At 41.0% G+C, this 12,466-nt stretch overlaps 1 protein-coding gene across 1 annotated transcript in view; it reads left to right on the forward strand.

The window, feature by feature from the left end:
* Positions 1-12,466, forward strand: part of WWC2 (WW and C2 domain containing 2) — a 283,965-nt gene that overhangs the window by 208,250 nt on the left and 63,249 nt on the right. The window contains exons 8-10 of the mRNA XM_069744273.1: positions 3,931-4,004; positions 7,764-8,006; positions 8,389-8,478. Coding sequence (XP_069600374.1) covers positions 3,931-4,004; positions 7,764-8,006; positions 8,389-8,478 — 407 coding nt within the window. The remainder of the gene's footprint in view (positions 1-3,930; positions 4,005-7,763; positions 8,007-8,388; positions 8,479-12,466) is intronic.

Genomic DNA, 12,466 nt, shown 5'->3' on the forward strand with positions numbered 1-12,466 from the left:
CTACTTTTTTATAATGTACCTGTTTTTTACTGGATTTTTAGGTACATTTAGGATAATCGTATTTTTGCCCTTTGATCACTAATTAGTGAATGTGCCTTTCCATTTGTTGTCACCTTTCTTCTCTTTTGGGAGATTTTAAGTCTTAAAAATTCAGAACGTGATTGAACATTTATTTCCCATTTCATGTACAGCACTGTACTGAGACCGTCATCACTCTTGGTGGTCCGGGTCCACACATTTATACTTTATTCTTTAGGTGTATGTGTGTGCCGTTTATGTATACATGTATGTTTAATTGTGTGTGTATATATAAGTTTAAATAAATATATATACCGTACTTTTATATCATATTGTAGGCATTCACGTACTGTGGCAGGCATTAAGTCTTAGGTCTGTGGATAACATCAGACTGCACCCTAATGACTTCAGTGTGGTCTGAATTTTCTGATTGGACCAAGCTCTCATCAGAGTGTGTAAAAATCAGACCACACTGATGTCATTAGTGCAGTCTGACGCATAGATCTGCATGGCTGAATTTGATCTGACACTCTAACATAGTAACATAGTAACATAGTTAGTAAGGCCGAAAAAAGACATTTGTCCATCCAGTTCAGCCTATATTCCATCATAATAAATCCCCAGATCTACGTCCTTCTACAGAACCTAATAATTATTTGATACAATATTGTTCTGCTCCAGGAAGACATCCAGGCCTCTCTTGAACCCCTCGACTGAGTTCGCCATCACCACCTCCTCAGGCAAGCAATTCCAGATTCTCACTGCCCTAACAGTAAAGAATCCTCTTCTATGTTGGTGGAAAAACCTTCTCTCCTCCAGACGCAAAGAATGCCCCCTTGTGCCCGTCACCTTCCTTGGTATAAACAGATCCTCAGCGAGATATTTGTATTGTCCCCTTATATACTTATACATGGTTATTAGATCGCCCCTCAGTCGTCTTTTTTCTAGACCAAATAATCCTAATTTCGCTAATCCCCCAGACCAAGCATTCTCATTTTGTGTACCAACCTCTTGTGCAGCACGGTATCAAACGCTTTGGAAAAATCGAGATATACCACGTCCAATGACTCACCGTGGTCCAGCCTATAGCTTACCTCTTCATAAATACTGATTAGATTGGTTTGACAGGAGCGATTTCTCATAAACCCATGCTGATATGGAGTTAAACAGTTATTCTCATTGTGACGGGCACAAGGGGGCATTCTTTGCGTCTGGAGGAGAGAAGGTTTTTCCACCAACATAGAAGAGGATTCTTTACTGTTAGGGCAGTGAGAATCTGGAATTGCTTGCCTGAGGAGGTGGTGATGGCGAACTCAGTCGAGGGGTTCAAGAGAGGCCTGGATGTCTTCCTGGAGCAGAACAATATTGTATCATACAATTATTAGGTTCTGTAGAAGGACGTAGATCTGGGTATTTATTATGATGGAATATAGGCTGAACTGGATGGACAAATGTCTTTTTTCGGCCTTACTAACTATGTTACTATGTTACTATGAGATAATCCAGAATAACATCCCTCAGAAACCCTTCAAATATTTTACCAACAATAGAGGTTAGACTTACTGGCCTATAATTTCCAGGTTCACTTTTAGAGCCCTTTTTGAATATTGGCACCACATTTGCTATGCGCCAGTCCTGCGGAACAGACCCTGTCGCTATAGAGTCACTAAAAATAAGAAATAATGGTTTATCTATTACATTACTTAGTTCTCTTAGTACTCGTGGGTGTATGCCATCCGGACCTGGAGATTTATCTATTTTAATCTTATTTAGCCGGTTTCGCACCTCTTCTTGGGTTAGATTGGTGACTCTTAATATAGGGTTTTCATTGTTTCTTGGGATTTCACCTAGCATTTCATTTTCCACCGTGAATACCGTGGAGAAGAAGGTGTTTAATATGTTAGCTTTTTCCTCGTCATCTACAACCATTCTTTCCTCACTATTTTTTAAGGGGCCTACATTTTCAGTTTTTATTCTTTTACTATTGATATAGTTGAAGAACAGTTTGGGATTAGTTTTACTCTCCTTAGCAATGTGCTTCTCTGTTTCCTTTTTGGCAGCTTTAATTAGTTTTTTAGATAAAGTATTTTTCTCCCTATAGTTTTTTAGAGCTTCAATGGTGCCATCCTGCTTTAGTAGTGCAAATGCTTTCTTTTTACTGTTAATTGCCTGTCTTACTTCTTCTCTAAAGTTGGAAATGTGCACAGCCCCATAGAATACTTAGAATAAGTGCTATCCGAGAAACCAGGGAAAGCGCTTGTCCCATATAATAGTGACTTGGACAATCCCAAAGCATTGCGCACCTCCCAAAGTGTAGAAACCCAACCGTGGTTATTTTCAATACATTTAATTCATTAAAAAAAAAAAAAAAGAAAAGTAATGTATTAACTTGTCTTTGTGCATCCATTTTTTTTTTTTTAAACAAAAAAAAAATTCCCACTGACCATTTTTCACAGCAGTTTCCCTATCTAGCTGTACAGCCTTGACTTTCATTGTTAGTGAGTATTGTTTCTGTATATATTTTTTTACTGACTAGAATATGGCCACACAACTTTCATTTAACATCCTAAAAATCAGAACCGTGCAATAATAAATGTGTATAATGCTTTATTAGCCCTATCTGCCCCTGCACGGATTGGCATATGTAATTCGTGGGTTGGATTATAGAACAGTGCCACCTGGTGGCTGCTTTGTAACAGCGCATGTGTAGAATAGCTGTCTGACTAAGCCCATGCGGCTGCTCTACAGTTACCACTCTAGGACAGCGGACAGGTGACTGTTAGGGGGCAGCAGGACAGCGGACATGTGATTGTTAGGGACAGCAGGACAGCGGACAGGCAATTGTTAGGGGCAGCAGGACAGTGGACATGTGATTGTTAGGGACAGCAGGACAGCGGACAGGCAATTGTTAGGGGCAGCAGGACAGCGGACAGGTGATTGTTAGGGGCAGCAGGACAGCGGACAGGTGATTGTTAGGGGCAGCAGGACAGTGGACAGGTGATTGTTAGGGGCATCAGGACAGCGGACAGGTGATTGTTAGGGGCAGCAGGACAGCGGACAGGTGATTGTTAGGGGCACAGGACAGTGGACAGGTGATTGTTAGGGGCAGCGGCACAACTGCCAGGAAGCTCCAGACAACGGCTGATCTCTCCCCTGCAGATGATGTACACCGGTGTCCTCTGTGTGGCACAGTTAACTGTTCAGCTGCTGGTTAAATAGCCTTTTGGGGTCAGTGTTGCTTGTAACCTGCTACAGCGGTTCTCCTCGTCTCCTGATGCCCAGATGATTAACCCTTATGGGACTTGTAGGCTGATAACCTTGGTTACGGCCATTGTGTATTGATTCAGTGCATCTAGAATAAGAAGTGAAGCTCCATCAGATTCTTCTTGGGAGGATGGTAAAAAGTAGATGACCGATGGGTGGGAGTACGACACAGGATCTGTTTGTATTCTGTATCTATACATGTGTATGCCCATATAAACAGGTTTTTGGGGTGACTTTTTTACTCAAGTAAATTTGCTTATTCGTACGGTCACTTTTTACTTTATTTTACTTATTAACTTCAATGGCTTAAATAATGCGTACCCATTATCAGGCCAGAGGTGACGGATAAAATAACATTATATCCATGGACTATTTCCTTTTCCTTTTTATTATTTTTCTGGGAAGTAATCCTTGTCACTAATGTGTGTATGAAACGCCGTATTCATCACAATATATGTCTAGTGAACAGGACATGCAGCAGATTCCTTATTGATCAGCGGGATCTTCTCTGCTTCCTATTCAGCACCGCTACACCACATTTCCTTTGACTAAATCTTGCTGCACTGGCTATAACGCTATAGAGCTTTTCAGTAGACAGCAGTTTGTCATCAGTTGCATAAACCACAGTTTTCTTTATTTTATTTGCAGATTGGAACGAGGAGCCGAGCAAATCTAGCAGAGAAGGTCAGGCTGAGCCTACAATACGAAGAGGCTAAAAGAAGGTAAGGTGCTCCAGCGGGTGCCAGATGTGTGTCCGCCGCTCCAAAAATGGTCATCTGGTGCCCTCTAGTGGACTGATCTATGACAACTAGATTAGGCATATTACTGACTTTATAGGGAGCGATGAAGCTATCCGTTCAGGTTCTTAGACTTGTGCCCCTACTACAAGTGCATTTACAACTGAAACTGGCCTACAGCCACATTCACACATTTGATCAGTATTTTCTATAAGTATTTGTAAGCCAGAATCAGGAGTTGAACAATCAGAGGAAAGGCTAAGGTATAAGGCTAGGTTCCCATGATCAGCTTTTGGTGAGTTTTCGATGTTGCAGATTTTCTGCACTCATTAAGCAAAATAGGTTACCATATTTTTTATTTTTTTTTTCAAAAATATGCAGCATGAAAATTCGCCAAAAACTCACATCACCACTTCTGCATTTATCACCCACTCCTGGTTTTGGCTTACAAATACTGAGAACACCTAGATGAAAAACTTTACATAAGAGGGCTGAGATATAAATGATTAAAAAGTATAAAGTTTATTCAGATACATTTAAAAAAACATATATAAAACAGTAATAAAAAACAGTTAAGGTAGGACACAGCAGGTATACAGGAAAAAGGTGGGTACACCCAGCTAATAAATGGAAAGTACTCAACTACATATTATCGTAGTATAGGACCCCCCTGCATATGCACGTTTCAAAAGGAATGGTAAAAACCGCATGTTACAAATACAAGGTTCAGAAAGAATAGTAAAAGCCACATGGTACAAATAATATTATTGTAGTAATTATATAGTGTATACAAAACTAGCAACTGCACAACAAAATGTTATTGCAATAATAAAAGGCAAAGTTGCCATGTAAAAAGCCTAAAAGCCCAAAGCAGAGTTGCCATTTATGTGACCAGAAAAACAAATGTCCCATCACGCTCCGCCCTTTCTTCAGCCATTTAGTGACCCGATCAATATTCATCTGTGTGACCCGGAGCAGAAGTGATCAGCTCAGAGCTTCAAGCAGTGTCTATACCTATATACTGACCACATGCTGCTAAAGTGTTGTGCTATGAAGGAAGAGCAAAGAAATGAGGAGAGTTAGAGAAAAAAGCATGACAATTCCAGACTATGCAAATGGGGAAAAATTGCAGTTATTGCTGGAAGCGTGCAATGGTTTTCACTTATCAAAACAAATAGCAGCAGAACGTCGGAGAGAGCAGATGTTATAAATATCTAGTAATGCAGTGGCCATCTGCAGGGCGTATGGTGTTTACCCTGGTAACAGGTTTATAATCACTGCAATCAATTTGTGTCACACATATCCGATCAGTAGCCACAAAACTGATGGAATTAAAACAAACGACTGTTTTGTACTTTTTTCTTTCTTTTTTTTTTCCATTGCACTTTGCAAAAATTTTTATTTATGGACATTGAAAGCTCCTGATTGTTCTGAGTAAGTGCACTTTTTTTGCTGCTTTGTCCTCAGTCATCCCATCTCTCTGGCTTTTCTCCATGGTAAGTATTTTGAAGGTACTTTTCAGCTAGATAATTGGAGCAGATCTCTCATTTTTCTGCTTTAAGCTCACCTGTGGGCAGCAAGAACGGCCACAAAACCTTCCCATTGTGTAAGTGAGTGCGATGGTGCTCTGTTTAATTGTTGTGCTTTGTTATATGTATGTATGCATGCATGAATGTATACAGTGGGTACGGAAAGTATTCAGACCCAATTAAATTTTTCACTCTTTGTTTCATTGCAGCCATTTGGTAAATTCAAAAAAGTTCATTTTTTCACATTAATGTACACTCTGCACCCCATCTTGACTGAAAAAAAGAAATGTTGATATTTTTGCAAATTTAATAAAAAAGAAAAACTGAAATGTCACACGGTCATAAGTGTTCCAGACCCTTTGCTCGGACTCTCATATTTAAGTCACATGCTGTCCATTTCCTTGTGATCCTCCTTGAGATGGTTCTGTTCCTTCATTGGAGACCAGCTGCCTTAAATTAAACTGATAGGACTTGATTTGGAAAGGCACACACCTGTCTGTATAAGACCTCACAGCTCACAGTGCATGTCAGACCAAATGAGAATCATGAGGTCAAAGGAACTGTCCAAGGAGCTCAGAGACTAAATTGTGGCAAGGCACAGATCTGGCCAAGGTTAAGACAGAAATTCTGCAGTACTCAAGGTTCCTAAGAGCACAGTGGCCTCCATAATCCATAAATGAAAGACGTTTGGGACCACCAGAAGTATTTCTAGACCTGGCTGTCCAGCCAAACTGAGCAATCAGGAGAAGAGCCTTGGTGAGAGAGGTAAAGAAGAACCCCAAAATCACTGTGGCTGAGCTCCAGAGATGCAGTAGGGAGATTAGAGTCAGTCAGGCCTTTATGGCAGAGTGGCCCGATGGAAGCCTCTCCTCAGTGAAAGACATACAAATGCCTGCATAGAGTTTGCTAAAAAACACATGATGGACTCCCAGACTATGAGGAATAAGATTCTCTGGTCTGATGAGATGAAGATAGACCTTTTTGGTGATAATTCTAAGTGGCATGAGTGGAGAAAAACAGGCACTGCTCATCACCTGCCCCATACAATCCAAACAGTGAAATATGGTCGTGGCAGCATTATGCTATGGGGGTGTTCTTCAGCTGCAGGGACAGGACGACTGGTTGTCATTTTAGGAAACATGAATGCGGCCAAGTACAGAGAGATCCTGGATGAAAACCTCTTCCAGAGTGCTCTGGACCTCAGACTTGGCTGAAGGTTCACCTTCCAACAAGACAATGACCCTAAGCACAAAGCTAAAACAACAAAGGAGTGGCTTGAGAACAACTCTGTGACCATTCTTGACTGGCCCAGCCAGAGCCCTGACCTAAACCCAATTGAGCATCTCTGGAGAGACCTGAAAATGGCTGTCCACCAACGTTCACCATCCAACCTGACAAAACAGGAGATGATCTGCAAGGAAGAATGGCAGAGGATCTCCAAGTCCAGGTGTAAAAAACTTGTTGCATCATTCCCAAGACGACTCATGGCTGTACTAGCTCAAAAGGTGCTTGTACTCAATACTGAGCAAAGGGTCTGAATACGTATGACCATGTGATATTTCAGTTTTTCTTTTTTAATACATTTTTACAAATTTCAAGATTTGTTTTTTCTGAATTACACCTTTTTTTACATTTAGAAATACATTACAGGTGACTCTTGATTTTTGTAGTTGGGTCAATGTACTTCATATAGACTAAGGTGAAGCATTACTGGTTTAATTAGCAGTGGGATATCAGCGCCCTGCCCGGTATATAAGGAGAATACAAAGCAAATAGTTGATTACATTTATTAGAAGTACACAGATCACAATCCAGTTTTTGACTCTGGACATTACTTGACGAAGGCTCATGTCCAGAGATGGAAACCGGTTTGTGAACTGTGGACTTCTAATTACAGGGAACAATCATTCGCTGTGTATTGCACTTGTATACCGGGCAGAGCACCGACACTCCACCGCTAATCCTATCTACTGTTAACGCGCTCATTCCCTGAAAGGGTTCTCTCCTGGTGCTGTCTCCCACCCTCAAGGGGAAGGGGGTTCGGTATCCAGTCACCATCTGTTCCACCATCTGTGCACCACCCTAACCAAATTTCCTCTTTAGTGGACAACCATGTAATACTAGTCCTCTGATCAGAGTTTGACTAGTTTTCCAAGTTCCAGTTGAATCTGAATTCTCAGTAGATCTAAGCCTTAATCTTTACCTGTCTTTTCAGTATGGCTAACCTAAAGATAGAACTATCAAAGTTGGACAGCGAGGCCTGGCCGGGAGCACTAGACATAGAGAAAGAGAAACTACTGCTAATTAACGAGAAAGAAGAGCTTCTAAAAGAACTTCAGTTTGTAAGTACCCGAAAACGCACTCAAGACGAGATGGAACAACTGGAAGCAGAAAGGAGGCGGCTAGAAGAGGACCTCTTGTCCGTCAGAAGCACACCCAGCCAAGCACTTGCCGAGAGGTAATCTTCCTTGAGGTCCATTTGTGTTGGCAGCACTTAAGGACTGCCAATTTGCTAGTTTGCTGATCAGTGGCTGTTTAATAACCCGTCTACAAAGGCAGACCACACGTCTGTCCGCAAAGGCTGCCACTGTTCTCGGCACTACAGATTGTGTTTGCACTGGAGGATGTGCTGCCGAGAACAATGATGTTTTGTCCAAAACTATAAGATCTGTACATGCAACAAATGAGTGTTTTGCTTGAAAGGCAGTCTGATTAGGTGATTATCAAGAACAAGCTTTTTTAGGAATCTGTGATTCTGTTTTTTGTGATCATGTTAAAGACCCTGATGACCCAAAGAACAATCACAAACCTTTTCTCTGATCACTGTGTGTTTTGTTTAGGTTAAAAGTTCAAGAGAAAAAGAAGGAGCTGGTAAAAAAGTTGGAAGAAACCACAAAACTGGCCACTTATTTGCATTCAGAACTGAAAAGGTAGGTCAGCGACCTGACGATAATTAGCAACGTACTGTTTGTTCTCTGCAGAGTTCTCAGATGTCCAGGCTTATTAGACGCCTGGGCTTCAGCTTCTAAAAGCATTTCTAAACTATAAAACTGGTGATGTGTACATATCTGCCAGGCTCGTGTCGCTGTGCATTTGTTTAAGGGCCGTGGCATCACTGTGATGTGCCACAGTTCACAGCCATGAGGCCGACTATAACACACATTGTAGGATTACAGGTTAATGTGCTGAGTAATCACCATATGTACAAATAATGCAAAATGACTAATGCAGTGTTGGCTAAAAAGGTGTCACTATGTCAGGGAGGAAAATACTGTACATTGTAAAGCGTTTTAGGCCTTGGCTGCTTTTCATAGTGCTACTGATTTGATTTTGACAGCTAAAGTACATAAGATTGCATTCAATTTAATGTTCTTTAAATTGCATCAAAAGTTGGTTATATAAAGGTTTAAAGGGAATCCGTCTCCAGGTTTTTTCACCCCATTTGAGAGCAGCATAATGTAGAAACAGCAACCCTGATTCCAGGGTTGTCACTTAGTGTGCAGCTTGCTGTGGTTTTGATGATCTTCTGGTGATAGCAGGTTTACTAGTGATAAAATCAGTTGCCATTTTGTCCTTCATGTTCATGAGCTCTGCATAACCTCCTCCTCCCACCACTGACCGTGTACACAGGATGCTGCTAATCAGTGGTGTGGGCGGGTTATCCAGAGCTCCGCATTTAGAGAACAGACAGTAAACGGCCGTGTATGTGACCCCTTACTGAAATCTGGGTCTCTGCCTTTACATCTTGCTGCTCTCAGATAGGGTAGCAAGAACTTGGTCACATTCTCTTTAACCTCCTTGACAACCTTTGGCGTAGATTTCACTCGCCAGCTAGAAGCGCATCAGAAATCCCACCCATCGGCACCCCTTTCTCGTGATGCTGATGGGTTGTCATGACTGCCATAGGTCCGCAGAAGACCCCCGTGCCTGTCATTGTGAATCTCCAGCTCATGGCCGTCGCTTATAGAAGATTGTGATGTACTGAAGCAGTAAAAAAAAAAAAAAGTTCAAATCCCCCCCTTTTGCCTCATTGAAAATAAAACAATAAAGAACACTCGTTTGATATCGCTGCGTTCAACAATGTTCGATCTATCAAATTATAAAGTAAATTAATATGATTGATAAAAAAGCAAGAGAATAAAATCAAAAGGCCAGAATCGCGTTTCGTTAGCCCCCAACATTGCAATAAAATGCAATAAGAGGTGATCAAAACTGGAAGGGGGGGGGATAAATGGTACTGTAAAAAGGTCAGTTAGGAGGCGGACGCTAGCAGCGCTGTGAGCCAGGGGCCGTCCGAGGGGGAGTATATCCATGTTTTTTATTTTTATTCTTTATTTTTTACATGAATATGGATCCCAGGGCCTGAAGGAGAGTCTCCTCTCCTCCAGACCCTGGGAACCACACGCCGTATAAGATGACTGGGCGTATAAGATGACCCCCGTCTTATACGGCGGGCATATCCCAAATTCCATATTTTATATGGAAAAGTTGGGGGTCGTCTTATACGCCCAGTCGTCTTATACATCAGAAAATACGGTATTTAAAATTGTAACTTGCATATCTCATTAAAAGAGATCATCAAGAACTTTAGCCAAACTCCTAAGTGATATTTACCACTCTGAGACCCCACCATTTATGGTAGTTGGCACTGCCTCATTGGGCTCCATTGGTCTCCGATTGGTCCAATATGTCTCCTGACCACTGAGGCCACTGATTAACAGAAGGATCTGGTGACTGCGGAACAGGAAGTCGTCACTTCCACACACAACACACACACCACACACAACACACACCACACTCACACACACACACACCCACACACCACACACACCACACACACCCACACACACCACACACACCATACACACACACACACACACCACACACACACACACACACACACACACACACACACACACACCCACACACACCACACACACCATACACACACACACACACACACCACTTTTTCTTGTACATGTTGGGGAAAATGATTTATTTCCCAATGCTGCGCCAATTCTACGGCTCTATACAGCAATTGTCATCACCCAAACCAATCCGTGTCTCCCAATTTCATTACGTCTTGGATACACACAGTGGGATTACTAAAGCTGACCATTCACATTAGATGACCGTTGGCCGAGCGGTACTTCCACCAATTTTTGGCCGACAGCCATCTGAGCTGACTCTCCCAAGCACGGGAGCAATCATTCGGTCGAGGGTTCCTATGTTCTGCATGAAACAGTTGTCAACTGACACATTAGCCAACAGCTCATTTCTGGAAGAACAATGTGATCGACAGTCCAAAATCAGACATGCTCGATCGACCAATTCCCTGACCATCAGTCGATGCCTTAGACCATTGGCGGAATCCATCAATATCAGCAGATTCGGCAGACATTAATCTGTCTACTGGAGCCTTAAGTGTTTTAAGTGTAGAAAAGTCACTCTGTTCAGATATTGGTATTAGTATCATTAACACCCAGGGCTCAGCGCTTCAATATAATGTTGAAGATCAGCAATTTTGGGCCAAACTGTCACATTTTATTGCATCCTGGTTTTTTAAATGAACTTTCTTGGAAAAAAAGTAAATTAGGTTGTTATCTATAAATTTAATTTCCCATGAAGAGCTGAGAGTTCTGTCAGGGTAGTGGCGGGTTTTGATGCTAGTGGATTTAGCGATCAGACCTGATATTTGCACGCTGCAGAGAAGACGCTGTGTACCTAGATGTAATTGTGAACAGAACTATTTGTTTTAATTAACACAATGTGCTAATAGAGTAATAATGATCCATTCTGGGGGTGTCTTCACATATACGGCAAAATAAACAAATTGATAATGTTTGGAGAACTAATTAGGTTTGACGTACAACTTCATTATAGCCTGAATAATTACTGGAGTCTTGTCAATATGTGGCACTTCATCTCGCTAAGTGTTCCTTGCAGCAGTATTCAGTGGGGGCAAATATCTCATTCCTTAGCATGCATCACTCCTAAAGTACACCGTGTCAGTCTGCTCATAAACTATAGGAAGAAAACATCGGTTTCTGTGAGTGCAGTGACTGTGGTCAGGTAGGAACACCAAGGTCAATGAACCTTCTGACCAGACTTACCATCTCAAATCTGACCATTAGGAAAAGCATGGAGACAAACTTCCAGTCCATAAAGATTTCTGCTGGGCAAATGGGCCGCACATAGAAAAAATGTGAACATTGCAGTCTGCATTCCTTGCGTGACAAGATGATGCTTCCAGTGACGCCATTTTTATATACAGAAAAGCAATGTTACACAACCATAAGATAAAATATAATACCTTCATTGCAAAATATTTTTAAAAACAAAGCATCATGTAAAAGATCAAAGAAATACATTACAAATGGACATGATGATATGCGCAAGTATTGGTATCAAATAGTAAACGTATGGATCAGTGCTAATATTACAAATTAGATAAGTATCCAGAGGAACTAATACATAACAGCTGAGGGTGCATATGCTGTATCCTTGTGTGTGTATATAGCAGTGGAAACAGAGACACGATCACATATATAATATAATAAGAAACCATATGGATGACTGTACCCTGACTAGCATTTCACTGCTGCTTTCTCAAGGGGATTATAGATGGATACATAGGAGAGAGATTTAGCTTTTTAATTGCTTTTTATTTATTTTTTTTTAACTTCGGTATAATAAAAAGCCACATTGTTGGTGTGTTTTTATGTTTATTTTTACTTTTTATGATGGTCACCATTTCGTCCAGTTTTATAGCTTGGGTCATTCCAGACACGGCGATACCAAACATGTCTACTTTTTTTTCTACTTTTTACTATATATATATATATATATATATATATATATATATATATATATATATATATATATATATATATATATATATATAACATTTTTCTGTTA

Source organism: Ranitomeya imitator, chromosome 1 (assembly GCF_032444005.1).
Source record: "Ranitomeya imitator isolate aRanImi1 chromosome 1, aRanImi1.pri, whole genome shotgun sequence".
Lineage (NCBI taxonomy): Eukaryota > Metazoa > Chordata > Amphibia > Anura > Dendrobatidae > Ranitomeya > Ranitomeya imitator.